The sequence below is a fragment of the Hevea brasiliensis genome, chromosome 4 (assembly GCF_030052815.1).
Source record: "Hevea brasiliensis isolate MT/VB/25A 57/8 chromosome 4, ASM3005281v1, whole genome shotgun sequence".
NCBI classification, from domain to species: Eukaryota; Viridiplantae; Streptophyta; class Magnoliopsida; order Malpighiales; family Euphorbiaceae; genus Hevea; species Hevea brasiliensis.
Window position 1 is genome coordinate 1,779,828 of NC_079496.1, and position 27,160 is coordinate 1,806,987.

At 32.4% G+C, this 27,160-nt stretch overlaps 5 protein-coding genes across 8 annotated transcripts; 2 read left to right on the plus strand and 3 right to left on the minus strand.

Annotated features, from left to right (window-relative positions):
- Window positions 1–1,138: 1,138 nt before the first annotated feature.
- Window positions 1,139–2,458, minus strand: LOC110633102 (RING-H2 finger protein ATL2). The gene has a single exon (XM_021781577.2). It carries the CDS (start codon window positions 2,237–2,239, stop codon window positions 1,379–1,381), a length of 861 nt encoding a protein of 286 aa, XP_021637269.1. The 5' UTR covers window positions 2,240–2,458; the 3' UTR covers window positions 1,139–1,378.
- A 1,953-nt stretch (window positions 2,459–4,411) lies between these two features.
- LOC110633021 (uncharacterized) lies at window positions 4,412–6,420 on the plus strand. Of its 3 annotated transcripts, none has more exons than XR_009148087.1 (3): window positions 4,412–4,724; window positions 4,826–5,381; window positions 5,489–6,420. XR_009148087.1 is itself a non-coding variant. In XM_021781453.2 (2 exons), the coding sequence occupies exons 1-2, from the start codon at window positions 4,665–4,667 to the stop codon at window positions 5,285–5,287; spliced, it is 522 nt and encodes a 173-aa protein (XP_021637145.1). In that variant the 5' UTR covers window positions 4,412–4,664; the 3' UTR covers window positions 5,288–5,454. The 3 variants fall into 3 exon arrangements, 1 of the variants encoding a protein (XP_021637145.1); XR_009148088.1 differs by having other exon boundaries at window positions 6,059–6,420; XM_021781453.2 differs by lacking the exon at window positions 5,489–6,420 and having other exon boundaries at window positions 4,826–5,454.
- A 4,974-nt stretch (window positions 6,421–11,394) lies between these two features.
- On the plus strand, window positions 11,395–13,224 carry LOC110633056 (uncharacterized). Its single transcript, XM_021781502.2, has 3 exons — window positions 11,395–11,977; window positions 12,388–12,629; window positions 12,778–13,224. The coding sequence occupies exons 1-3, from the start codon at window positions 11,501–11,503 to the stop codon at window positions 13,022–13,024; spliced, it is 966 nt and encodes a 321-aa protein (XP_021637194.2). The 5' UTR covers window positions 11,395–11,500; the 3' UTR covers window positions 13,025–13,224.
- Window positions 13,225–13,410: 186 nt separating this feature from the next.
- On the minus strand, window positions 13,411–15,928 carry LOC110633057 (probable acylpyruvase FAHD1, mitochondrial). The gene is made up of 7 exons (XM_021781505.2): window positions 15,719–15,928; window positions 15,465–15,630; window positions 15,293–15,345; window positions 14,860–14,922; window positions 14,367–14,417; window positions 14,157–14,274; window positions 13,411–13,832 (listed from the first exon to the last, which is right to left on the minus strand). The coding sequence occupies exons 1-7, from the start codon at window positions 15,830–15,832 to the stop codon at window positions 13,717–13,719; spliced, it is 681 nt and encodes a 226-aa protein (XP_021637197.2). The 5' UTR covers window positions 15,833–15,928; the 3' UTR covers window positions 13,411–13,716.
- A 1,375-nt stretch (window positions 15,929–17,303) lies between these two features.
- Window positions 17,304–21,740, minus strand: LOC110633096 (lipoamide acyltransferase component of branched-chain alpha-keto acid dehydrogenase complex, mitochondrial). Of its 2 annotated transcripts, none has more exons than XM_021781569.2 (8): window positions 21,407–21,740; window positions 21,155–21,301; window positions 20,737–20,862; window positions 19,853–20,229; window positions 19,050–19,297; window positions 18,371–18,459; window positions 17,720–17,947; window positions 17,304–17,555 (listed from the first exon to the last, which is right to left on the minus strand). In XM_021781569.2, exons 1-8 carry the CDS (start codon window positions 21,605–21,607, stop codon window positions 17,442–17,444), a joined length of 1,530 nt encoding a protein of 509 aa, XP_021637261.1. In that variant the 5' UTR covers window positions 21,608–21,740; the 3' UTR covers window positions 17,304–17,441. The 2 variants fall into 2 exon arrangements, with proteins under 2 accessions (XP_021637261.1, XP_021637262.1); XM_021781570.2 differs by having other exon boundaries at window positions 17,716–17,947; window positions 21,407–21,680.
- Between the last annotated feature and the right edge of the window lie 5,420 nt (window positions 21,741–27,160).

A 27,160-nucleotide genomic window follows, 5' to 3' on the forward strand; every position in this document is an offset into this window, starting at 1 on the left:
GTTTATTTGCATGTGTGAATATGGGTAACTTGGGGTAGTTGAGTTAGGATCTTTTGGCGGCAAACCCACCCCCACACCACCCCCCCCTCCCCCCTCCATACCATATGAGATTGAGAGGTCACAAGCTCTGCCCACTTTCCAGTCTTCTGCTTCAGTTCTGGAGGCTATAAGGAACGGCAGAGTTGAATGGGTGTTAGAGATTCTGTTCATCGGTCTCTTAGGGTTAATAGTTGGGTTGTGTTAGGTTTTTATGGGTTTGGGTTTGTTTCTTGCAAATTCTAGATGCTGAGCTTGGGTTTTTTAATGTGTTTTTGGTTTATTCTTAACCTTCTATATTTTGCCTTATGGACCTTGGTAATACAATATTTACAATTCTAAAAAAAAAAACTCTAAAAAACTTTTTTGAAAACAAGTTTTTTTTTTTTTTTGCTTAAATTGATTTTTTTTTCTTTAATTAATAAGGTTTAATTTTGTTATATTAATATTTATCTTCATGATTATAAAATCTCAAATTTGATATTATAATTCAACAATAACTGTAAGAGATTTTGAGAGTCAAAACATCTGAAGAGAATTTTTTTTTTATGGGCTTTGTAAAAAAATGCATTCACAGACTCGACATCACATTCAACTCTAAAACTTTAAAACGATGAGTTTATAGATTCTTCTGACTTATATGTCTATCATTCATCCCATTTTTTTTTAATATAAAAATTTTATCCTTGTATAACCCTTTTCATCCTACAAGTCTCCAACATCTCTCCTTTCAATAGTTTCATCTAATAGAGCTCTTGTCATTTGCTTATGCTGAATAATATAATCATAAATGGTCCAATAAAGATTCACACTTGCAAAATGTTGGGGGGAAGTAAACTTGAAAGATGATTAGATGGAAGGCTAACTTTCTTGTGAAAGAAAGCATTATGTTAAAGATGTGATTGACTAGTATGACTTCATATAAGCCCACGCACTATCATCACTCGGTTAGATGAGGCAGGAAATGCACCCCCAATATTCCAGCAAGCAGCAACTCGTCAAAGGTTTCTCAATTTCTTCATAGCCTTTACCCAATCGGTTCTGGCCACTCTGGCTGGATCTACTTAAGACGTATGGCGAAGCCCCAATAAATGCCAGGTGATTTTTAAAAAAAGATTTTAATATTATAATTAAAAAAAATCAATAAATGCTATGAAATTATACACAGGCAACCAACGCTGGCATGAATTTTTACGGCAGGGCCCATCCACTGCCACCTGCACATCAATCGCCCTCTTCTAATATTAATCGCTTCCAACCGAGTCGAGTCTAGCTACAGCTGACGGTACCCGGATGTTTCTCATTCAACGCCCTCTGGTGTACACACGACGTGACACTTTGCTCACACCACTGAGTTTGCCTCATCTCTGCCTCTTTCCAGGTCTGACTCGCTCACTAACCCAACATAACTCGTTGGATTCCCTGAATAGGGAGACATATTACCTCTTCTTTCTCTGCTCAGAATCCTCCTAAAAGACAACATACGACTCATCGGCGATCTATAAGTCGGTGACTCGGTCACTAACTCGTCTTCGAAATTACCAGTTCTTCTGGGTACTTCTATTGTCACACCCACCAGTTCCGCTGGTTTCCTTCGACCCCCAAAAGACGAAGTAGATGCACCCACATGGTCTTCCTCATGCTGGCAGGTGGCGCTTAAATCGGAGCTGGAACCGTTTTCAGTAACATTCATCGAGGAATCTAACTGGGCAGATTTTTCAGGTACGGGTTCAACAGGGGAGCGGCAGAGAGGACAAGTGGAGTGAGAATGGAACCACATGTCGATGCACTCAATATGGAAGCTGTGGTTGCATTTGGGTAAGATCCGGCCCTTTTCGTTCTCTTCGAATTCGGATAAGCAAACGGCACACTCAATCGAATCTGGGTAAGTTTTGGAAGAATAAACAAATACCGGCAGCGACTTTAGAACTGCAGCATCCAGTCCACGGGAGGGAATGGTAATATGGGCGGCTGCGGGGTTGGAGGGATCAACATAAAATATGAGATTAGTGCGACGGCTCCGGGCACGGCGAACTTGACGGCGGCGAGCATGGAGGAGGTACCAGCGGGCGTAGAGGTGGAGACAAGCAGTCATAATTATCACAAAGAAGAGGATAACAATCGCGGTTAGCATAATCCTACCGCTTAAAGAATAGCCTTTGCTGTAGTATTCATTGCTGGGAATTCCTTGGTCTGAATCCATAGTGAGAGTGTTTGGTGAGAAAGAAAGAGGAGAGTGGAAGGGGGCTTTTAGTAGGTGAGAGATCAGAAAGGAGTAAGAGAAGAGGAGGAATTTTCCTGAGGGTTTCTTTGATATTAAGACTGTTTTTAGCAGCGTTTCATGGTCTAAAAGCAGACCCGAGCCGCCAGGGTTGACGGACGCGGTGCTTTTATGAATTGTCTAAAATGTCCTTTGCTTGGGTTGGCCTTGGATAGAGAGAGCAGACGGGGTTCCGAAGGAGTTGTAGTCTCGTAGCGGTTGGCAACGTATACTTGCTGGGTTTGGGTGAGCTTGCGTAAAGCTGCTCCCCAAAGGCCCAGGGCCAGTTTTGTATTTTTAATGTTTCCATCAACAACAAGATTCAACTTTCAAATGATAACCTTAAAGCAAGAACAATAATGGTGATTCTATGGCTAATGAAATTAAAATATATATATATATATTGTTTAATTAACTTATTATTTATTACTATATTTATATTTGGTTGTATTGAATTGTATTATGTGTTTGAGTTTTTCCCGTGTGCAGTATACATTTTGATGTATGAAAAACTCTCTGAAAATCATTACCCATTTTAGTTGAGGGAAAGAGATGATTATTAATGGCGTCCAATCTCTGCATTCAAGTTTGGTATGCAAAAATGAAAGTATAGGTATTGTATTATTACAAAATCGTACACGGCCGTGGCACTATCAAATTTATAGTATCCTTTTCCTCTCCCAAATAGTATTGTGGGTGAATAAATAAGTGATGCTTTGTTAGCTACCTTCTTATCTACCACAATTCTAAAGCATTTATGGGATTGATGCGCAACTGTTGGGTGCTCACGGAAATCATTTTATTTGAATTTAATTATTATTTTTAATATTTAAGTTCATCTCAAATTATAACATTATCACTTAAATGATGACTAAATTTATTTAAATTTATAAATCTTAATTAATAGTATGAAGTTAATATAAATATTATTTTTTAATTTTAAATTCTTTCTTAATTCGATCATAATACTCAAATTATTTATTTCAATGAAATTTAATCAGGTCAAATATTTAATTTAATTTAATTTAAAAATAATTTTTTTATAATAAAAATATTATAATTTATAATATTAATTATTATAATATTTTTATTAAACTAATATTTATATTTTATTTAAAATATAAAATAAAATAATTAAAATTAAAATTAAATGCTGTTTAAAATAATTAAAAAATTAAAATTAAACATCGTAGCATCCAATTTTTCTTTTAATTTTTTAATTATTTTATTTTAATAAATTTTTATATATTTAATTTTTATTTAATTTGATTTTAAATTAAAAAATAATTTTTTATAATAAAAATATTATAATTTATAATATTAATTATTATAATATTTTTATTAAAATAATATTTATATTTTATTTAAAATATAAAATAAAATAATTAAAAAAAACTAAAACCACCGGATGCTACTTACTTACAGAAGCATCTAATTTTTTTTAATTTTTTAATTATTTTATTTTAATAAATTTTAGTATTTGAATTTTTATTTATTTTTATTTAATTTAATTTTAAGTTAAAAAATAATTTTCATAATAAAAATATTATAATATTAATTATTATAATATTATTTATTAAAATAATATTTATATTTTATTTAAAATATAAAATAAAATAATTAAAAATTATTATAACTAACGTTGAGCTTTTATTTTATATTTTAATTTTTTATTTAATTAAAATTTAATTTAATTTTAATTTTAAAAATAATTTTTTATAATAAAAATATTATAATATATAATATTAATTAAAATAATATTTTTATTTTATTTAAAATATAAAATAAAATAATTAAAATATTAAAATAAAAATCAAACGCTATTTTTTAATTTTTCTTTTAATATTTATATACTATTTATAATAATGTTTAAACTCTCAAAATGCAATTATAATTAACGTTTTGCTGTTCTATTTTTTATTTCAATGTAATTCTTCCTTTTTTAGTAATTAAATTCAAAATCACTTTTTTTTATATAATTTTTTTTATTCCACCATTTTGGTAAAAAAACCAAAAACCTAAGGGCAAAAGCATGCGGGGAAAGAGAGAACAAGCAAAAGCATACAGCTCACGGGCACAAGTTTGTAAACTAGACGGCCTTTCTTAAATGGTGTTAAATAAGAGAAATTATAATAAATAAAGAGATCGTAGCCATTGCCCATCACAAGTTTAAACTAATAGATCCCTTCCCTATTCTCCAGCGTCCATTCCCATCACCACCTTGAGTCCCCAAGCCTAAAAATCGCACGGGCCTCTCTACTTCTCTCTGTCTACGGCCTCCTCGTGTGACCCTGCAGCAATAAATTGAAATCAACAAAAGCAGGGCTTTGAAAACACCGAGATAGCTAATAAGTCTCCCATATTCCGTATGCCTGAGCCTCATCACTTCAGCGATTATGGCTTTGACCCACAAATCGACTTCTTTCAGGTCTCACTCCTGTATTAGTTTATTACTCTGTTTTTTTTGTTATATGATTTCAAGTACTTTTTGACACTTACCCATTAAGTTGTTTTTGTGTTGAAACAAAGTTCTTGGAAGAAGCAAGAAAGCACAAGCGTGAGACAGTGAGGTCTGTAGACTCTTTGCATTTCAAGCTCCAGAAACCCATCTCCAAAGATGACTCTAACAGAAAGATCCACAAGACCAAGAAGAAACGGTGGTGGAGAAAAGCCTTCTTATTTTTCAAATGGAAGTGGATCTACGGCCACCATAATAACGATCTTTCCGATGAAGAAGATGTCCATAAAGCTAGGGCTCGAGCATTCAGGGCATCAGTATCGGGTCCTGTGTACATAACTGAAAGTATAAGTGGTTCAAGTACTCCACACAGGACCACCAACCGCCCATCATCGGGTCCGCTCGCCGGAAATCTGACTACGGAGAGGAGGGGTGATTTGGAGATACCTTATTTGAGTCTGAGGGAGCTTAACAGGGAGCAGCAGCAGCAGAGGATGTCCACTTCTGCTATGCCAATATATTTGGTCACTTAATTAAAATGTTTCAGCTTTTAAGTCTTTTTTAGCTCTGTGCAGTTTCTGTTTCAAGATGTCACATTGTTACTGACTAGTGACTACTACTTGTTTGGTAAGTAATGATGGGTGTGGGTTTTGATTTGTGGGGCTTAACCATTATTATTATTATTATTATTATTATTATTTTCTTGGATTTTTTCTTTTTTTTTTTTTTTCCAGATTTTGGGAAGTTCAAGCTTCAAAAGGTGTTTGATCCTTTTGGAGGATGATTGGATTGGATTATTGAGTTCCGCAACTAATAGTAACTCGGTGGTTTGACTAAGTCGCCTCCACTCATTTTCTCCCTTCTTTATTCGCCAACTTTCACGAGGCTTTTTAATTAGTGGTTGGATTATTTTATTTGTTAATATAAATTATTAAAAAATTTCCTTTATTTTTTTAAAAAGACCCTTGAAAGCTTGTCGCTTTTATGCTTTAGATCAATATATCCACTTTTAGCACAGATCCTGTGAATAAAATTGAAGTGGGAAAGGCAGATGTGTAGAGCTGCCTTGTGATATGGGGTTTGGGTGACATGGGTAGAGCATAGGTTTTGGAAGATGCAAAGACCTCCTTCCTTTATGTGTGTTTAATGCAAGAAAAAATCATTATCTTTAACTATATAATGTGGTGTGGGTAATGAAGAAGTTCTGCAACTACCAATTTGTTTAATTACTTATTATTAAATTCGAAAGGTTGGTATTTTTTAATTCAGTGCCGACAATCTCATCTATTTTAAACCCTGGACAGGTTGGTGGAGATTAATCATGTATGTTATGGTATGGATGGAGTGGAGGAGGAGAAATACCCCAGTATGCAGCTCATCCATCCAATGTGAAAATACCAGTCAGCTCTACCGTAAAGCAATATGTTTCGGGCACTTCGATTGGTAGCTTTCGTCCTTTTTCACATCATGGACCTTGCTCCTTACAAAGTGAAAACAACCCATTAGGATACAGTTCCAACTTCCCCTAGGAGAGCCGGCATGTTATCATTGCGCTTGATATACTTTGCCTTAGCCCAAGGGTGGCCGCCGAACCCATTTGAACCGGCAATTTTGGTTCAAAATTTAAGATATCAAAATTAAAACTATAGAGTTCATTCGGTTCCAATTTATTTATGGTCTCTGTCTAATTTTAGTTTGGTTTGATTCCAAGTTTTTATCAAATTGAATTGGTTTCAGTTTTTTTCTTATATACTTATGGGTAAAAACATGCATAAACTAAGGACTCACAGCAGTTACACCATGTATTAGTAGAATTTATTATTTAGTGTAAATGGAATTCACATAAGGCCCATTTGTAATTGATGTTATTATTAAAATTTTATTATAAAACTTTGCCGTTTTAAGAATATTTTTAATAGATGAATTACATTGTACTGATTGAGTGCTTTTTAATATAATGACAAATTCAACCGATTTCTTAATTTTCAAACTGCCAGAGTCCCCATTTTTTATTAAATTATATAAATAATTATTATATTAAGATAAGAGTAAAATTACAAAAAAAAAAAAAAATCAATTAATGCATCTTAATTTTCTTAAAGTAACAGGTAAATTTGGATAAATCAAGTGACAGATAATAGTGAACGAAATAAATATTATATGGGAAGCCCATTAATGATTGAATTGTTAAATTGAAGCACACTGGTAATGAATTTTTTTTATTATTTCATTCATTCACTTTTATCAGTGTTTTAAGATTTTTATATAATAATTAAAAAATTAATTAAATCACTTAAATTATAATAAAATATTATTTAATTTAATTTAATTATTTTTATAACATTTTATTAAAAGAGAAAAAAAAGTTAGTAAAATGAATTTTAAGAAATTATAACAAAACAACGTATATAAATTATTTTTTTAATTTTTAAGTTTACATTAAAGTATGTAGAGTTAAATTGTTTATTCAAATATATATAACAAAGAGTCCGAAAAAATAATTATTTTACTAGTATAATTTTATCATATAAATATCTATATTGAATAAAGAAAATTATTCAGTTATAAAAAGTAAAAAAAAATTATAAATACTCTATTATAATATTTAATTTAATACATTCCACATATTATTTAATATGAATATAATAATAAAAATATAATATTTTTTTCATTATTTTCTTTTAATTTAAGCGTAAAAAATACGCAATCCCTTCTCCCTTCTCCTTTTATTTTTGTTAAAAGAATTTATATGAAAAATAATAAATTTTATTTTAAAAGAGATTTTACTATTTTTACAGTATCACAAAATTTTAATAATATTAAATTATTTTTTAAATAATATTAAAATTATTTTTAAAATTATAAAATCTTAAATTTAAAAGTGCAAATCAAATGATTACAAAAATTGGAACACGCATCTCATTCACGAAGTGAGAGGGTCCATTTTTTTTTTATTAAAGCAATAGAAGATAAATTTCGTGATACATGTTTCTTATCTTGTTACATTAAGATAAGTGACTTAATTACAGCCACAACGCTGTCATCAAAGTCCCATAATCAACGCACAGCACGTTGCCAAATAACATGCCTCGGGCCTCAATATATTCCCGTCTTCTTTGAATGCGCTTTAGGTGGCAGCTCATCACTGGTGTCGCCCACTAAAAAATTATTAAAAATATTTAATCCTATACATTATCCCAGTTATATAAACAAAAATGTTACACGATTCAAATTGAGTTAATTCAAAATGATATATTGATAATTAAATTAAAATTTATTATTATTTTACCCTTTTAATATATGAGTCATTTATGATGACTTGTGAGCTATTTAGCTTATTTATAAGCCACTTGACTATAAAATCTCTTCATTCAATATCTACTCACCAAACAACATTTTTCAATATCAAATTAAGATAGTAGCAATTGTTGAAACTCTAAAAATTAATGCTATAGAAAACATACAAATTTAAAGATATTGTATACTATAAACTATTACATATAATATATTTATTATAAGATAAGATATATTGATTTTTAATGATAAGTTATACTTTTATATTTATTTTTTTTAACTTGAAATATCATATAAATTTAATATATATTAATTGAAATGAAGTAAATAGCATTTTCAAAATGAAATTAAATATTATAACAATAAATATTGATATTAAAGTAAGTATCATAGTAAAATTTATTTGAAATTTGATAGTGGTGTTAGAGTGATAATGATGGCGGTGGTGGGTTAGTGTATGTAGGGTGACGGTCAAACTAATTATATTTATATTTTTTCAGTATATAAAATATTAATATATATATATATATTTTTTAAATCATATATACTCCATAAACACTCAAATCACCACGGTTTACAATCACCATTATTATCGTTATTTAAATCATTTACTTACAAATTATATAGATATAGATAGATATAAATGTAAAAATAAATATTACTTGATATAATATACACTTTTAACAAATAAAATTTATATTTTTGAAAAAAAATTATATATATATATATTTATATTTTCGAAAAAAAATATTATATATATATATATATATACAAACACACACACTAGAGCTTGTATAATATATATATATTTCATGCAATAAAATGTTGGATGAGGGTAAGTAGCTTAACTAGCATAGAAGCACGCATCTCAGCGTGGTTCAAAGTTCGAGCCCTCTCTATGTTAGATGTTATTTTTTTTTCATTTATAAGCACACTTAACACAATACGTTCTTTATATATGTATATATATTTTCGTTGATTTGAAAAGCGGATGAGGGCTAATAACCTGATTGCACATGCTCCCAAGCATAAGGTAGAAGGTTCAGGGTTCGAATATTTCATTTGCCCTTTTTTTTTCTTTATGATTATTTATAATTCTTTTTCATTAAAAAATATAATATTAAATTGTAATAATTGGAAGTATTTTTAAACCCTAATTAACACTTTTCCTTAAAATTTATAACAAATGTTTATATTTAAAATTATAAGATATATATAAATCATTTACTTATATACATATAGTTTTATAGTATTAACACCACTTCACTACTATTAAAATAATCACCTATATAACGATCAATAGTTAAATCAGCACTACCACTATAATCACCACGTGTATAATATTACCATCATTATTATAATTAAATCATTATTTTTAATTTAAATATAGAGAGAGATAGTAAAAAATATTTAAAGAATGATAGATATAAAATGAATTATAGATAGATATATTAAGATTATTATATATATATAAAGATAAATAGAGGGAGAGAGAGATAAAGATGTGGAGAGAGATATATATAAATGCATAAATCCTCTACCTTATGCTTAGGAGCATGTGCCAATTGGACTACTAGCTCTCATCCGATAAATTTTTGTACACACACACACAAGAGTTATTTTAAAATCAACACATACTGATTTATACATTTCTATATATCTCTCTCCATATCTTTATCTCTCTCCATCTATTTATCTTTATATATACTATAATCTTAATATCTCTGTCTATAGCTCTTTTTATTTATATCATTCTCTAAATATCTTTAACTAGCTCCCTCTATATTTAAATTAAAAACGATGATTTAATGATAATTATCGTGGTAATATTGTATACGTGGTGATTGTAGCAGTGATGTTGATTTAACGATTAGTCATTGTACAGGTGATTATTATAGTAGTAGTGAAGTGGTGTTAATACTGTAAAATTAGGTGTATATAAATAAATGATTTATATATATTTTATAATTTTAAATCTAAAAATTTGTTATATTATAATTTTAAGGAAAAATATTAATTAGGATTTAAAAATACTTACAATCATCACAATTTAATATTATATTTTTGAATGAAAATAATTATAAAGGATCACAAAAGAAAAAAAAAAAAAAGGAAAAAATGGAGAGATCGAACCCTAAAACCTCTGTCTTATGCTTAGGAGCATGTGCCAATCGGACTATTAGTCCTCATCCACTTTTGAAATCAATGAAAATATATATATATATATATATACACACACATATATAAAGAATATATTATGTTAGGTGTACTTATAAATAGAAAAAAAATGACATTTGATATAAAGAGGGTTCGAACCCTAAACCATACTAGAATGCGTACTTTTATGCCAATCGGGCTATTTACCCTCATTTAACATTTTATTGCATGAAATACATATATATTATACAAGCTCTAAAGTGTATATATATTATTTTTTTCAAAAATATAAATTTTATTTGTTAAAATTGTATATCATGTCCAGTAATATTTATTTTTACATTTATATCTAATTATTCTCTACAATCTAATTTATTATGTTAGCTCATCATTGCTGCATGTAGTGGCTCATATGTGCATGCATTAATGCAATAGACACACTTCTCGAATCATCAGTTCTTGAATGGTGTTCATAGCTGCAAGCAATAATAGCTTGTTGCATGCACGTTTTCCTTTGCATGAGCCATGAAATGAACTACTTCACAAACTCTAAGTTTTAAAGTTATTTTTAAGCTGTTTTCTCTCTTTCTTTTAAAGGTATAATAGTAAAATTATATACATTAATATAATTTAAGCTAGTTCAAATTGAACTATTTATCAGTGCTCTTATATAAAATATATTTTTTTATATTATTAATTTTTTTTATATAAAAAAATTATTTCTCAATGTTATCAATGTATTCCATAATTAACCACCAAGCACAGTAGTAAGTACACTCTTGTCTGTTTCCGGATCAATCACGCTGATCAGAATATGTCCAAAATTTATGTCTTCATATTTATTATCTTCGTTACATTTTCCCAGGAAACAAACAGTAATAGTTAGCATTTTCTAATTTGTTAAAAAATTCACAAATTAATAATTATTAAATTTAATTATTAATTTATATTTTAAAAATATAAAAATAAATTAATTTATTAAGTTGCCTTAACAAGACAAAGCCTGTCATTATGAAATGGAATTACTGTTTATTTATGTGAAACCAATAATTATGTAATTTAGACGCAAAGTGAAACCAATAATTATGTGAAATGGAATTACTAATGAATTGTTATGTAATTTAGACTCAAAGTGATTCCTTTCTTATTTGGACTAAAATTAATTATATAAATATATATTTTATCCAGCTTAGGGACAGTCTTTCTATTAACAATCCCATTTTTATTTTTCTAGATAAATTATTACACCATAAGAACTAAAACCAAACCCTCTCAGTCAAGCTAAGATAGAGATAATGGAGGCTATAGAGCATAGATTTCTCAATGTCAATGGCATAAACATGCACGTAGCGGAGATGGGTCCGGTGAACGGCCCAGTGATTCTCTTCATTCACGGATTCCCTGATCTCTGGTACTCCTGGCGCCACCAGATTGTGGCGCTGGCTACTCTGGGCTACCGAGCAGTGGCACCGGATTTGAGAGGCTTCGGAGACACCGACGTACCGGCTGATCCGCGGAGCTACACCGTCTTCCACATCGTCGGTGATCTCATCGGGCTCTTGGACACCGTGGCACCCCACCAGGAAAAGGTTTTTGTAGTGGGTCATGACTGGGGAGCTTACATGGCGTGGTTCTTGTGTCTGTTTAGACCTGACAGAGTCAAGGGTTTGGTTAATCTGAGCGTGACTTTTCCTCCTAGAAACCCCAAGATGAAAATTTTGGACGCGATTAGAGCTGTTTACGGTGATGATTACTACATGTGCAGAATTCAGGTTTTTTTTTTTTTTTAATTTTTTTATGGGTTTTCTGCATTGCTGTTGAATCTTTATCAAGTACTTGAATTTTTGCATGGATTACTATTGATCATTATTTTATTTGAAGTCTAGAGATCTTGTCCTGTTTCGAAAGTTGGGACCTCAATTTTTTGTTGTTCATCTATTTCTGGAAGTTATTATAAAATTAAGATTCTGGAAGTGAAAGGGTAGATATTTTAGGTGGGTAGGATTAGGCAATTTGTTTACTCGAACAGGCATCTAAACAGTAGATAATTTGAAACAAATGTCTTCTGGGTTATCTTGCATTTGTTCCACCTAATTAATTGCAGTTTTGTTTATCTACCAATTGGGTTTTAATGGATTTGTAGGATGGAGATGTTGATTAAGATGCGTGGTTGATTTTGCAGGAGCGTGGAGATATAGAAGCTGAGTTTGCAGAGCTTGGTACACAGAGAATTGTGAAGGAATTCCTAACATACCGTCATCCAGGTCCTCTTTTCTTTCCTAAAGGTAAAGTTTTTAGCCGCCCAGCAGAAACGCCCCTTGTCTTGCCCTCTTGGTTGTCTGAGGAAGATGTGCAGTATTACACCAGCAAATTTGAAAGGACAGGCTTCACTGGAGGATTGAACTATTACCGGAATTTGAACTCGTATGCTTCCCATCTAAAAGTTTTATTACCAACATTAATATTTTAGTTGAAATTTACCTTCTACTTTAATTTCTTCTTTAATCCTTCTCCACTTTTACCATGATTGCCCTTGCCACTTGTTCTTAATTTTTGCCCTAAAATATTACAGAAACTGGGAACTCACTGCGCCGTGGACGGGGGCTCAAGTGAAAGTACCTGTTAAGTTCATTGTTGGAGATCAGGACCTTACCTACAATTCTTTAGGTAACAAGGATTATATAGAGAAGGGTGGGTTCAAGAGAGATGTTCGATTGTTGCAAGAAGTAGTTGTTATGGAAGGAGTTGCCCACTTCCTCCAGCAGGAGAGGCCTGAGGAGATCACTAAACATATATATGATTTCTTTCAGAAGTTCTGATTTGCCATCTAATGTCGTCTTTGTCAGAGACTATATTTGAGAGCTTGCATTGCTTGCTCCTGTGGTTTGAAAAATAATTTTGAGTGTGGTTTTCCTGTTAAGCCTCTTTGTAGCTACTTTACAACTTAAGCTGGTGGCATGTATTCCTTGACTTTTTACAGGAGGATCAAAATAAGTATTGTTCCCTTTCCTTTGTTTAACCTCAAGTTTTATCCCATATTGCTCATAGAAGATAATTTACCTTAAGAACAGATAACAATAGTGCCTGAATCCATTATGGCAATATGGATTATTTAAGGCAGTGCATCAAATATATTGGGTTTCATATGAGACGTGATAATTCAAGACCAAAAGAAAATTCAAGTGAGATGCAAAGAATGCAGAAATATCGATAATTATGTTGGCAATAGTTTATTCTTCTCACAAAAGCTTGAATATATTTGTTCTTTCAACTGGGATTGCAATTCCATAACTGTGTTCATAACATTATCATCACTTCATTCCAAAAGGATGGTCAACACCAAGCTCCCTGTCGTAAAATCTTTCCATCCTAGAAATCCAAATTTTAACATAAAAAAACATAGTTTGATGTTTATGCATCACCGTTTGGGCGATTCTGGAAAGCAAGGCCACGAATGGAGCTGCCTCGGCCATTATTTTAAGTCAGAAATTGAAAGAAAATTTCCCCTTGCTTAATAACTTCCTGGCCTTCTGCGTTTTTCAACATTAAAGTGAACATCAAGAAGATCTGTGATGCCAGCAGTTATCTTTTGACCTACTTTTACGGGGCCAACGCCTTGTGGAGTGCCTGCACAAAAAGATTCCAAGGCAACAAAAACATGACCTTTACCTATCTCAACATGATCTTTAACTATCTCAACATGATCTTTAACACTTAACTACTCAGCACAGACAAATCACATCCAGCAAGAATGCTTCATTATGCAAGATTTAAAAGACCAAACTTATGACTTTGGCTATCTGCAAGTAAACTTCAATGGGAAGAGGATGCTATTGCTCTCACTCAGTATCAAATTGTATCCAAACCTTAGTAAAGGGCAGCTACATTACCATAATTTTTTACTAAATATCAAAATCTAAAAAATGAATAAGGAAAAGTTCAGCATGGTACCTGTTAGTATTACATCTCCTTCAAAAAGTGTCATGATTGAACTTATGTGACTAATGAGATAAGGAATCTTAAAAATCATGTCTTTGGTGGAACCTTTCTGTCTCATATCTCCATCTACCTGCGGTAGAACATATCCATTTGACCTCGATCAATTTGACAATCCCATTCAAAAAGAAAAAGCAAAGAATGAGAAAAAGATGATTCTGACACCTTTAACCACAGTTCCAAGTTATCAGGGTCAGGGACAGCTGACTTGGGAAGCTGCAATAAGTGTTTGCAGAATCAAAAGTTAAAGCAAGATAAACAACATCATGTACAATAACACATACAGATAAAAGAGAAAAAATTAAAAAATTAAAAAAAAAATTAAAAAAAAATTAAAAAAAAAACAACTAGATAGATCGAAGCTGTGATCCTATATCAAAATCAGATGATGGTTAGGCAAAAAGGTAAAATTCTACTAGTGCATATATTCAGAACTCAGAACTACAAAAAGAAAAGAAAAACAGAAGTGAATATGACTGAAGGTTATCTTGCATAACTCCCTCACCACCCATCCCAATCCCACATTCATTTTGTGTTGAGAATAAACCTTGGAATCGCAAGGCAATTCTAATTATAGGGCTTCAAAATTTGTTTGATGTTGACATGTTTAAACAATAGAGCGAAATAAAAAGGAATTTCAATTCATTTCATTTCTTACAACAGAACTAATAGGTGTGAATGTATCCTGCCCTTTGGCCACAGACCATGGAAGCCCTGCAGACTGAAAAATAGTAAAATGAAAAAGGCGTTAATCAGAAAGAGGTATTGATTGCATATAAAATTCTGAAATGCTCATATACAATAACGAAAAGAAGAGAAAAGGAAATATATGCCTAACATATATATATATATATGAAAGAAAAGAAATTTCATTAAGTGTAGACTAAAAATAATTAATACAAACAAAAGATACAAGATTTTAAACAATGTTCAAATAATCATCAACTACGTGATGCGTACAACCCCAAAGCATTCAAATACATTGATCTACTAAAGAAATGCCATAGTGTTTACTTCTTGAAATGATCCCATATCTCGAAACTAACAGGTCCTACACCAATTAACTTATAGCCAGAATACAGAAATTTTACCTTGGCAGATGCTTGGATTTCCCTAGCAGTCATATCCAAGGCAAGAGCATAACCTAGAATCCAAAATTGATCAGTTATTTCAACTTAAATCTCATAAATTTAGTCATTTGAACAAAGGGGAAAAAAAGTGGCTTCCTAGTGTCAATAATCAACCATCAGTGACAGCAAGTACCTCCAACGTAATCCATGGCGGTGGTCTGGGACACATCGCGAGCTTTCTGGCCGATCACGACGGCGAGCTCCACTTCATGATCCAGCGACTCCAAGGGATGGGGAATCTCGATAGTGCCTCCATTCTCCAAGTAAGACGAGGTTGGTTTGAGGAACAAAACCGGCTCCTGATGATAGTTGAAGTTTCAAAATTCCAATTTGAATTGTGATTAAGAAGAAAATCTGAATATAAAAACAGAAAGAACCCATCTTTACCTTAGGAACGGCGTTGCCGAGTTCTTTGGCGTGAGCGGCGTAGTTACGGCCAACGGCGACGATCTTTGTCCCAACTTGCAGGAGCTTCTGTACGCCTGATGATGCCGTCGCCATTTCTCTTTCTTCTTTCGTTCTTCGACGGAGAAAGCCCAAATGCTGGAGTCCCTTTGAGACTTTGACAATACGCTGTGTGTGAATTATGAATTTCAATTTCTTTGAAAATAAATGTTATTAAAAACTAAAAATAGAAACCGAGTTACCACAAAAATAAATAAATAAATAAATAAATTTCAGATATTTATTTTTTATTTCTGATGAATTTAATATGAGTTTAATTTTATAGTATAATAATTAGTTTTAAAAAATTAATAATTATTAAATTAAATATCTATATTAAATTTAATTAATTCTTGAATTTCACGTCTTTTTATTTTATGTTTTTCAGTTTTAAGAAATTTTTTAAAAATTAAATAAATAATTTCATTTATATAAATTTCTTTGACTTTAAAATAAAGAAAAAATAAATAAATAAAAGCACAGTCAATACCAAACATGTCCTAAAATTCCAGTTTATGGATCCACGAAGGATAAACTGGATGCACAAATATAAACTTGCAAAATTCCGAAGTCGGTATTGAAGCAGCAGCCGTTATTGACAGATTATATGCCAATGATCCAACTTTTGGACTGGATTAGTGCTAGGATTCTGTTCAACATAAATCTTTAAAATTTGTGGTAAGTCTTTATAATTACAATTTAATAATTAAATTTTAAAAAAATTCAACTTAAAAAATTAAATAAATATAGTCTGATCATAAAATGAATAATCTAATAAAGAAAAAAATGCATAATAAAAATTTATAAATTATAAAGTTTAGCTCACCCTCTTAAATTACAAGTCTAAAATTTATTAAATTTTAACACAATAACCATGATATGCTAAAAATTATCTCTATTAAATTTTATAATTTTCTTAACATTCTAATAATTTAGTTTACTTAAATTTTAGCAGCTCAAAATTCAAAATTTCAAATCAGATAATCTAAATTCAAAAATTTATTTTTTCAAATTCAATCTTTAACCGTCGAAAAATTATCAAATTTTAATCATAACTTCTACATATAGATCTTAAATATATTTAATCAACAGTGAAAGAAAACCAAATCCATCTAGATGAAAGAAAACTTTATTGCCTTGATCAACCTTACAAGAGGACTCCAAACATTCGACCAATTTCCCCTCCTCCTTTTTCATCTTCTTCTTTCTTTCCTCTTTTTTACTTTTTCTTTCTCTTTTCTGATTCTCCTCTCTAATTTTTTTTTTTAAGTTGCTAGAAAAAGTCTCATCATGTTGGATAGTCGACAAGCTATCCACTTTTTTAAGAAAATTTTCAATTTGGTTTTTGATATTTTCAAAAATTCATTTTACACCAAAAACTTCAAATCTTCACTTATAAATCCATTCCAAATTAAACTTTCTTCTCAAAACATTATAAATTTTATTTTTATTTCTAATAACAGCCACATTGATATTTCTTCAAAAAATTGGGGGGTATTGCACAGCTTTGCACTTTAAGCAGTCCAAATATAAAAGTTGCTGTTCATTATTCTAAATCTTATTGGCAGTTTGGCACTTAATACAAGTTCCAGAACAAAACGTTTCTTTTATTTGTTTCCCTTTTAATAAATGTACAGTAAAGAGGAGGCTATGAGATGAAAACATATCATCTCAAAAACAACATGAGTAATTCTGGTTTTTCAATCAATTGTTTCCACTCATTGCAAAATTTTGCAACTGTTGCCCCATCCAGAACTCTATGGTCTGCACCAATATTTACCTGAAGAAAGTAAATACCATGTTAGAGACACACAGGCATATCATCATTCTGTAATAAGCACAGTATGACCTATATGTCGAGATTATTTGACTATGATAACACTCTTATAATCACACACATAAAGATATAAATGAAAAATAAACAAAGAAAGACATGTCACCTACAGTCATGATTGATGCGGGATACACATTTCCATCATCTGCAAACTGTGGAACCTTCTGAATTCTACCAATAGCAATAATGGCAACTTCAGGCAAGTTGATGATAGGGGCACCAAACTTCCCACCAATTGCACCAATATTGCTTAGAGTTATTGTTCCACCAGTTATATCCTCAGGGTTAAGCTTGTTCTCCGTTGCCAATTGTTGTAACCGTGCCAATTCCTTTGTTATCTAAATAAATGCATATTTTTCTAGAATGTCAGTAGAAGGGGAAATAAAATAACATAGTATTCTCAAAAGTATGAATAAAAAACTTAAACAAGACTCATCAAATCACTAGCCGACGGTCATCCTTGTCCATGCTTACAATCTATCTAAATTGCTAGCATGCACACAGAGATTGTAGGTTGCAATTTCAAAGAACACTAGTTTCAAGCTAAATTTGCATTATTAATGTTGTTACACTTTGAAAAATGATATTCAAATTGAGCATTTCACATGCATTGGCTTTAGGCAATAATTGTGAGTGAATAGATCACATTACATGACAATTTATGCTTTTTCTTGACAGTGTGCAAGTGCCAGGATCAATTCCAAACTCCAGAGGTGATAGTTGTGGTATATGATACAGATGAAATATTATGTGAAACTAACCTCCAAGATGGAAAGAGACTGAACATTCTTTATGTTGGGCACAACCAGACCATGTGGAGTAGCCATGGCAATTCCTATATTGTGGGAACCTATAATATTCAACAATAACTCCTGTTAGGAAAAAGACAGAACAGAAAGGAGGCATTATAGCCCTGAATAAAAATTTATTATATTTAACACGATACAAATGACACCAACTTACAAGTCTCTAAATTGTTATCAACATTTGATACCAAATTACAAAACTTCCATTTATAGGGAACATACATATAAAAACACGTATGGAAGTATCCATCTGCCCATGCGATAGCTTGTAGCAAGATACTCAAATGGAGAGATTCCAGATATGTCTATATATTCACGGAAATTTTATCATCTCCAGCGGTTTTATAAGCAATACAAATTGGTGCATTGTTATTGATCCATCTAGCATGAAATACTTCTGTCTAGTGACATTTCAAACACTTTGTTGACTGCAACTCCAATTTCCAGCTATATTAGACCTCCAGAGATTTTGTGTACAGCTCCACAATTCTAAGTTTTAGTTACTCAATGTTAAGTGGTATTCTAAACCTTCATGGTTTTTTTTATCATTTATTGAAGACTTCCTCATCAGAAACACAAAAGCAGCCAATACACCATGTACTAGCAACTACTTGGCAGAATAAAATCAACAAACCTTTTAGAATCATCTCTACTGCTTCATCATTGAAGGAACTATTCATCCATGGATACCTGTTGAGGGCCATTGAAAGTGACTTTATCAATAATGGAAGGAAAGTATGCTTGATGCCTGGATCAGTACTATTATTCTGGAAAGATGCTTTAAGCTCCACTAATGCGTTGCAATTAATCTCTTCTACATAATGAAAATGTGGAACTTTTGCAGCCATGGACATTGTCTTCACCATAGTCCGTTGGAAACCCCTGAAAGAATATAACAAAATTAAAAATTAACTTGCTTTTAACTTTAAATAGATTAGGATATTAGCAAGCCTATAATAAATGGACGTATTGTACTCAAAATAATTAAATATTGCCCAATGACAAGATACTGATATTATTATCATACATCATAAAAGAAAAAAAATGGGTGTGGAGTTTTTTTTTTTTTTTTTGGGGGGGGGGTGTTGTGCGGAGGGAGGAGGATGTTATGGTAAAGGCTTTTGGGTTCATAAAGAAAATTGATGTTGTACAATGAAGTTACTAGGATATTTAGTAAAAGGGACACTAAAAGATTTGGACTTTTGTACCAAAAGGGCTTAAAATTTTACAATGTAAGTTAGTAATTTATAATGAAGTTTTAAGATTTTATGATTAAAGATATAGGATTTGGGGGAACTCCACCACACTATGTCGATAGGCATTAACACAATTAGATGCATATAAGTGGGATTCATATGACAGTTCATAAGTGCAGTCTAGAGCTCGACCTCTAAATGATAATATCATGATATCCAGGATTATTGTATCTAATATTACCTTAGGGGAACTATCTTATCCTCATGAGGTTGTCCTACTTCTGCTGAAGCATACGAGTATTTCTCTTTTTCCCCCAGAAACTGGTTCCCAGAATCAGCTTTCACAGTTCCAGATGAATCTTCAATTATTCCTTTCTGAATGCCATATTTAAGCAAGTCTTCTTTTAGTATCCTTCCATCTTTCCCAGTTCCATGGACATCATTTAAATTTATATTATATTGCTTTGCAAGGAGCCGAACAGCTGGTGTCGACAGGACTCCATCAATTTGACTTTTTTCCAGCTTGGAACCAAGTGGCTTTGTATCTTCCAAATCATCATGCACATGTGCAGGAGCTTGACATTCCTCGACAATCATTTTTAGAAGAGTTTCTCCAACCTACAATAATATTGACTTTTATTCAAACAGCATATATATTATATTGATATTCTTCCCTTTCACAACTAATTTCAACATCCTTATATCCCATATTCTTTTCTGTGTAGATTCTGATAGTTAATGGACACATACTACAATTTTCGAGGAGTTACAGCTTTTTTTTTTCCCTAACAGTGAAATACACAATTTTACAGTGAATGGCACACATTTTTTCTTCCCATTATAATTTTTGAGTAAATGTCGAAAAACCTTTTTCAATAAACCTATTTCCCTTGATTAGAACAGAGGCTTCTGCTATAAAACCTATATTTCCTAACAATTCAACTTGTTTGATTGGTTTTAGATTAAATTCAAGAAAAATTCCCAACTCTCATCTCCCACTTGTTGGAAGGTTGCTAATCCCACCTACAATACTAATCACTGTTTCTCACAGCCACAACCAAATTTGCCAACATCACACATGTAAGTGAATTCTAATATGCATAAGTTTCAAATGTAGATTTTCACCTTTACAATGTCTCCAGGAACATAGAGAATTTGAGCTACTTTCCCCTTGTAACGACTTGTTATTTCAATAGTTGCTTTGTCACTCTGAACTTCACATAGTGGTTGAAATTCCTCAACCTCATCGCCCTGCAAGAATGACAGTATAAACAATCATTCCTGTTGTTTATTGGATATAAATGAATGCATATAGCAATAAGACAGATTGTGTAATTGAAATTCACTTCAAATTACATAAACAACTTGGAAAATACTGAAATTTCATTAATCCACATGAACATTTGAGTTTAAAGCAAATCTCCCAATTTGTGAAGACGGCCAAACTTGAAGTGAAAAAATTCAACCAATCGCAAAAGAAACATTAGATAAGTGAAAATAACAGGGAAAAAAAGAGAGAGAAGTTCAGAGAGAGATCACTCGCCTGATGCACGAACCATTTGAGAAGTTCACATTCAGCGATACCTTCACCAGTTTGCGCTAAAGGCACATCAACTATCCCACCCACTGGAAGATCCGCCAAAGCATGACTCGAAAAGCAACATCTATTCACCCTATATTGAATGCCACTCTGGAAAAATTCCAAAAATACAAGAAAAACAAAAATTTAACATTCAAAAGGTAAATTTGAAATTCTATTTATATAAACAAAAACAAAGAAGAAGCAGATACTCACGTCGATAGAGTTATTAACCAATCGAAACGGCGCCGAAGCGTGGCTGCAGAAGGGCAGCAGCGAAGAAACACCTAGAGATGGAGGTTTGAGCTCCGGGAGCAGCGAAGGCGACGGCGGAGACAAAGCTTGGGGAGTGTAGGGAAATAAAAAGCGTGGGGCGGAGGCGGAAGGCCGTTTGAGCCAAATTCTCCGAGCAATCATTATTGAGGTGCAGTGGTAATCAACCCAATTTGGATCACCAGCAGAGGAAGAAGAAAGAAACGTGAAAGTTACTGATATTCGTAAAATTGCGTGCCAATGCCACGTCACTTGAAACCAGCGAACGATTTTTTCTTTTTTTTTTTTCTTTTTTTAAAAAAATTAATGAACGATTTGGATAAGAAAGTATCCTATTATTAATTTAACAAATTTTATGTTATTTATAATTTTAAAATATTTATAAATAATTAATAAATTTATTGTTTTGTAATAAATTTTATATTATTAATATAATTTATAATAAATTAAATCTTTTTAAAATTTTCTAATATTTTTTATGTTCAAACTTAAAGCTGATTTAACGGGTTGTTATTATTTTTTTTAAATATAGTTATTTGAAGTAAATGTTATAACTAGTTATTAATAATAAACGGTTAATAATTAAATATTAGATATAATTAAAATTTTAAAATTATAATTTCTAACGGCATAATTATAATCTTAAATGATTGATTATTCATTTTAAAAATCACTTTCCCAAATATCTATTAAAAACTTAACATTTAAAAAATTTTATTTTAATTTTTAATTATAATTTTTTTTAATAATAAATTTTAATTGAGACTTAAATTCGAAATTTTATGTCTTTAAATATGATTTTAATATTGTTTAAAGTTTATTGAGTAATTAATAACTTTTTAAAAAATAATAAATTATATATGCTATGAATTGTAAGTTATGAGTTGGCAAGATTAATAAATATAAATTTTTTGTAACAACCTAAAAAAAAAAAATTAAAAAAAAGGGGAAAGGGGGATGGGACTTGGCGTGTGACAGTGAATTTCCACTGTCACTATCAATTACAAAAAAAAAAATGAAATGGGAATTTTGAAACAGACCCACCACGCAACCCCTCCCCTCACCCCCACGCAACTCTCTCTTTCACCCACTCTTTCTCTCCCTTTCTTCATTTTTCCGGCCGGCAAAGGACATCACTGCTGACAATGAAGACCGGTGAGTCTCCAGCATGCTCCGGCGAGCCTCTACGGCAGCAAGCAAGGCGGCAAAGGGCGGCAATGGAGGCTAGTTTCAAAGAGAGAGGGAGGTGGACGCATGTGCGAGGCTGCCACTTTCAAGCTTCGTTCCGACGTCATTTGGTGGTTGTTTCCGACGAGGCTGGGCTCGTTCAACTCCTGGCATAGCAAGCTTCAAGACTCACCAGCCTCGCCTCCAACGGTGGCCGGAGGGAGAAGATTCGGTGAGGGAAACTTGGAAGAAAAATATATGGGTTTCGAGTTTCCGGCCACTTTTCCGGTGATCCGACCGTCGGATCAGAAATCCGAGGCCACTAATGGACTCAGGACGACGAGATCTTCGAGATAGGACCGGTCCCGCTCCGATCAGACACCGTTTGAAAAAGGCGATAATCGGATGGTCTAGATCGTTTTGTGAGATTTTCGAACTTTTTCGATTCTCAAAACTTAAAAATAATTTTATAATAATTATTAACACAATTTGGACTTAATTTAGGTGCAATCGGATAGAGGATAGCTCACCAGCGTCGGGACCGCATTTTCAGCCAGATGGGCTGCCCGATGGCCCGTCTCAGAACGTGATCGATATTATAGTCAATCCTAGCATTTTCAGACATTCTGGATGCGTTCCAGGTGTCAGAATTGACATAGCTAAACCCGAACTCCAAGTTGCTCATTTTCGGCTAATATCAATTTAGAATAAAATTCATAAAATATTCGTGGATGATCGAAAAATTATAATTCCTTTTGCAATAGCCGTATAATATTATTAAGGACCACGAGCAAAATTTTAGAATTTTTAGAGCTCGTTTGGATAGTTTTACAAAAGGGCTAGTTATAGGGACTAAATTATAATTTTTTTAAATTATGGTTGTTGACTATTTGGGGTTGGCCCAGGAGGGGCCTTGTGATGTGAATGAGTTGCGATTGTGTGATTGGTGGATATAGAAGTATATTTTAAAGCCTCTTGCAGGTTGGGTAAGTCCCAGGTATAAGGGAAACTCTGCCGGATTTCCGGCATGAATTAGGCTGACTGTTGCTTCTTTAGAGTTTTATTTTGACTTAGTACTAATAAATTTATAATTTAATTATTAGGTGATCGATGTCAGCTATTTTTCTCCATCCAGCAGCCACAATAGTCCTCGATGTACAGTGAGTAAAATATTAATTTTAATTATAATTTCGATATTATTATATATTCAAGCATGTCCATGCATCACTTATAAATATATATATATATATATATATATATATATATATATATATATATATATATATATCTAGTTAAACACTAGACACGTTTTATGTTGCATTCATAAATGTTAAAGTGTCATGGATGTTGTTGTGGTAATTTGGAGCAGTGTACGTGAGTTGGCGTGCATGTGGTGTGGTGTTGGCTATGGACAGGACGGGTAGACACGGCTTGAGATCTTCGTTGGGACCCAGTCCTTTGGGGTAGACACAGCTTGAGTTCTTCGCTGGGACCCCGATTTGGTTTATTAAGTGGAAGTCCGAGCTTGAGTTCTTCGCTGGCACAGTTTGGATTAAGAGAGCTGTATAGGGGATCAGCTCCCATATATGTATTGTTTGACATTATCGGGTGTGTGAGTGCTCCAAATTACCTTTTTGCTGTTATGGTGTGAAAATATTGCCGATGTTGCATTTCACTCTACAGGGTGCATTAGCTTTAAATAGTTATAGAGATTATGGTTAAAATTGATATTTTACTCTCTGAGTCGAATGCTCACTCCTATTCACCATATTTTTCCAGGCTACAGGAGGAGACCTTTTTCAGAATAACCTGTCTCTTTCCTCATAGGTTATAAAAAGATTACTTAACTGTATTATTATTATTTAAATTTATAATTTAGAACTCCGCATGTACTAGTAATAGCATTAATCCTGTCAGGGACTGCATGAATTTAAGTTTTTATATTAATAAATGAAAAATTTTTATGAGTTTTAAATAGTTTGTAGATGATATAACAGGGTTGAGCTGGGCTCCCCTAATTTTAGTTTCTGATAATTATTGGGCTAAGTTGGCCCGAAAGAAAATTTTAACAGTTTAATTTAAATTATTTTATATGCATATTGGGCCTAAATTGTGGGCCTAGTCATGGGTTGAGGAATAATTAGGCTTACTACGGGCCTCGGGGACTTTAGGCTGGCCCAGGTCCTAGTGCCGGTCCGATCCATAAGTTGGGTCGTGACAAAGTTGATATCAGAGCTTAGGCTCTAGATTCATGGGAAATAATATAATTGGGAGTGTAAAAAGGAGTCTTGTTAGGATGTTACATGCGGAGTATAGGATTCTGTTTTGTCTTTTCTGTAATTCTTTGTTTCTAGATTCTGCGTTATACTTCAGGAAATATAAAAGTGCATCAGTAAGTGTCTTGATTTTTGTGGAGTACATAGAAATATGAAATAGAGTTAGCAGACATATTGAGGTCTGTCATGAGCATACGTACTCCAAGAAATGCTATGTTTCTATCTGTATGGGTTTAAATGGTGTGCCCATTTCGTGCAAGGCACGAGTACATAAAGGTGAGTCTTGAAAGTACAGTTGCCCTAGATAAGGATGAGAATACCACTGCTAGCAGTCATCAATGAATGACCCAGTCAGAATAAGTTTGTGGTAATAGAAGATTCAAGAGAGATAAGAATTTGGGAGACCTAGTCGGTCAGGACGTATCGTAGTAACTATACAATATTCTCGATGTCTGCTCTGTAAGCTGTAGATTACAGTATCGACATGGGATTATTGTGTAGAGCTGCGTGCATCCCCTTGGTGCTCCATAATGAGGGTGTTTGCGGATAGCCTCTATTTTGGTACAGTTATGCCGAAACAAAGTTCTATATCTGCAAAGGAGTTGGGAACTCCTGGTTAAGAGTCTAGAGTTAGAATATTGAAAGGTCACAGATGGGTGATAACTAGAGTCAGTGACTCGGTTACCCTAGCATGAGCTAAAGTTACATCAAGAGTTGCCATCAGACCAGAGGTTGCGGATTAGTTACAAGTAAAGGTGACATCTATAGAGTGAGACCATCTAGTCTTCGGTATGAAATTTTGAATGGTTTTTGCAGTACGACAGATGTTTTGCTTAGAGCTTAGTGAGAATAGTATACCTTGTGCATATTAGCAAGGTGTAAAGTACAACCCTACTACCTATAAAAAGTTGGAACTGTGAATTGATGTATTATAGAACTATGATAGGATAAGAGAGTAATTAATTTGACATGGTTTTGGCAAGGTAGAAGATGTAGTGCCTTTTTCGCAGTCAATTATTGTAACACCCTCCCGGTAACTACTCCGTACATCCTACTATTTCGGTGACCAGTGTCGGTCCGGACAGCTAGAATGTCCGGAAAAATATTTAAACTAAAGTGAAGAACCATAATCAACTCAAATATTGATAAGAAAAATTTAGTAAAAATTTTAGAATTAAAATACAACCAAATTAAACGAGCCGGTGCCCTAGCGATGGGTAACCCAGAGGGAAGTTGCGGTTCTCGCAACTAGGAGCCCTAGACCCGAGAGAAATTTCATAAAATAATTTTTGAGACTCCAGAGAAGGGTCACTGAGGTTTCCATGGCATTAGAATGCCAAGAAAATATCTAGAAAAAATTTTCAATCGGTACAGACAATTTTGACCCGTTACGCCAAACGGAGGGCATTTTGGTCATTTCACCTTCAGAGGTGATTTTTGACCAACATGTCCAGTTGAGTAAATAATTATTATGACATAAAATATGAATTAATATTTATGAGAAAATAATTAAAAATGAGTGAAAGAAATAAAGAAAAGAAAAGAAATAAGATTAATATATATATATGATGTCATGATGACCTCAATTAAAATTTCTAAACCAATGGGGGATTAACAAATTTTATTAAGGGATAAGAAGGATATAAAATATGACCAAATAATAGAAAAAAAAATTACATCTTCTTCCTTGTTCCCATGGCCGGCACCCTTCCCCTACTTCCTTCCTCCATTGATGCTCAAATTGAGCTTTAAATCTTCTAACATCCAACCTTAAAATCCTAGGTCACCTTCACTAAAATTAATCTACACATCCTAAGGAAGTTCTAGGCAGCCACAAAGAGGAGAAATTCTAAGGAAAATACAAGTCCAAGAAGTGCCACTTAAAGGTTAGTGCATCTATATACCTAAACCTCTTTACTTTCATGATTAAGGACTTGAATTTAGTAAGAAATTGTAATTTAAATGGACAAAAACTCATGTGTATGTGTACATGGATTTCGGCAGCCCTATTGCAGGAATAGGAATGAGTGTTTTGTTGGACTTAGAGTGGTCTAGAAATGATGTTTAAGGTATGTATATGCATGGATAATGAACTAGTGTGCTAACTAAGGTGTATGGGTAAATTGAAATGGACATTAGGGTTTTGAGAAGTGAAAATTTGGCTTGGCTTAGGAAATTGTTAGAGAACATTTTAATAGTCAATTAGTGACCATTTTAGGTAAGTTGACCATAATTTGGACTGAAATATAGCATG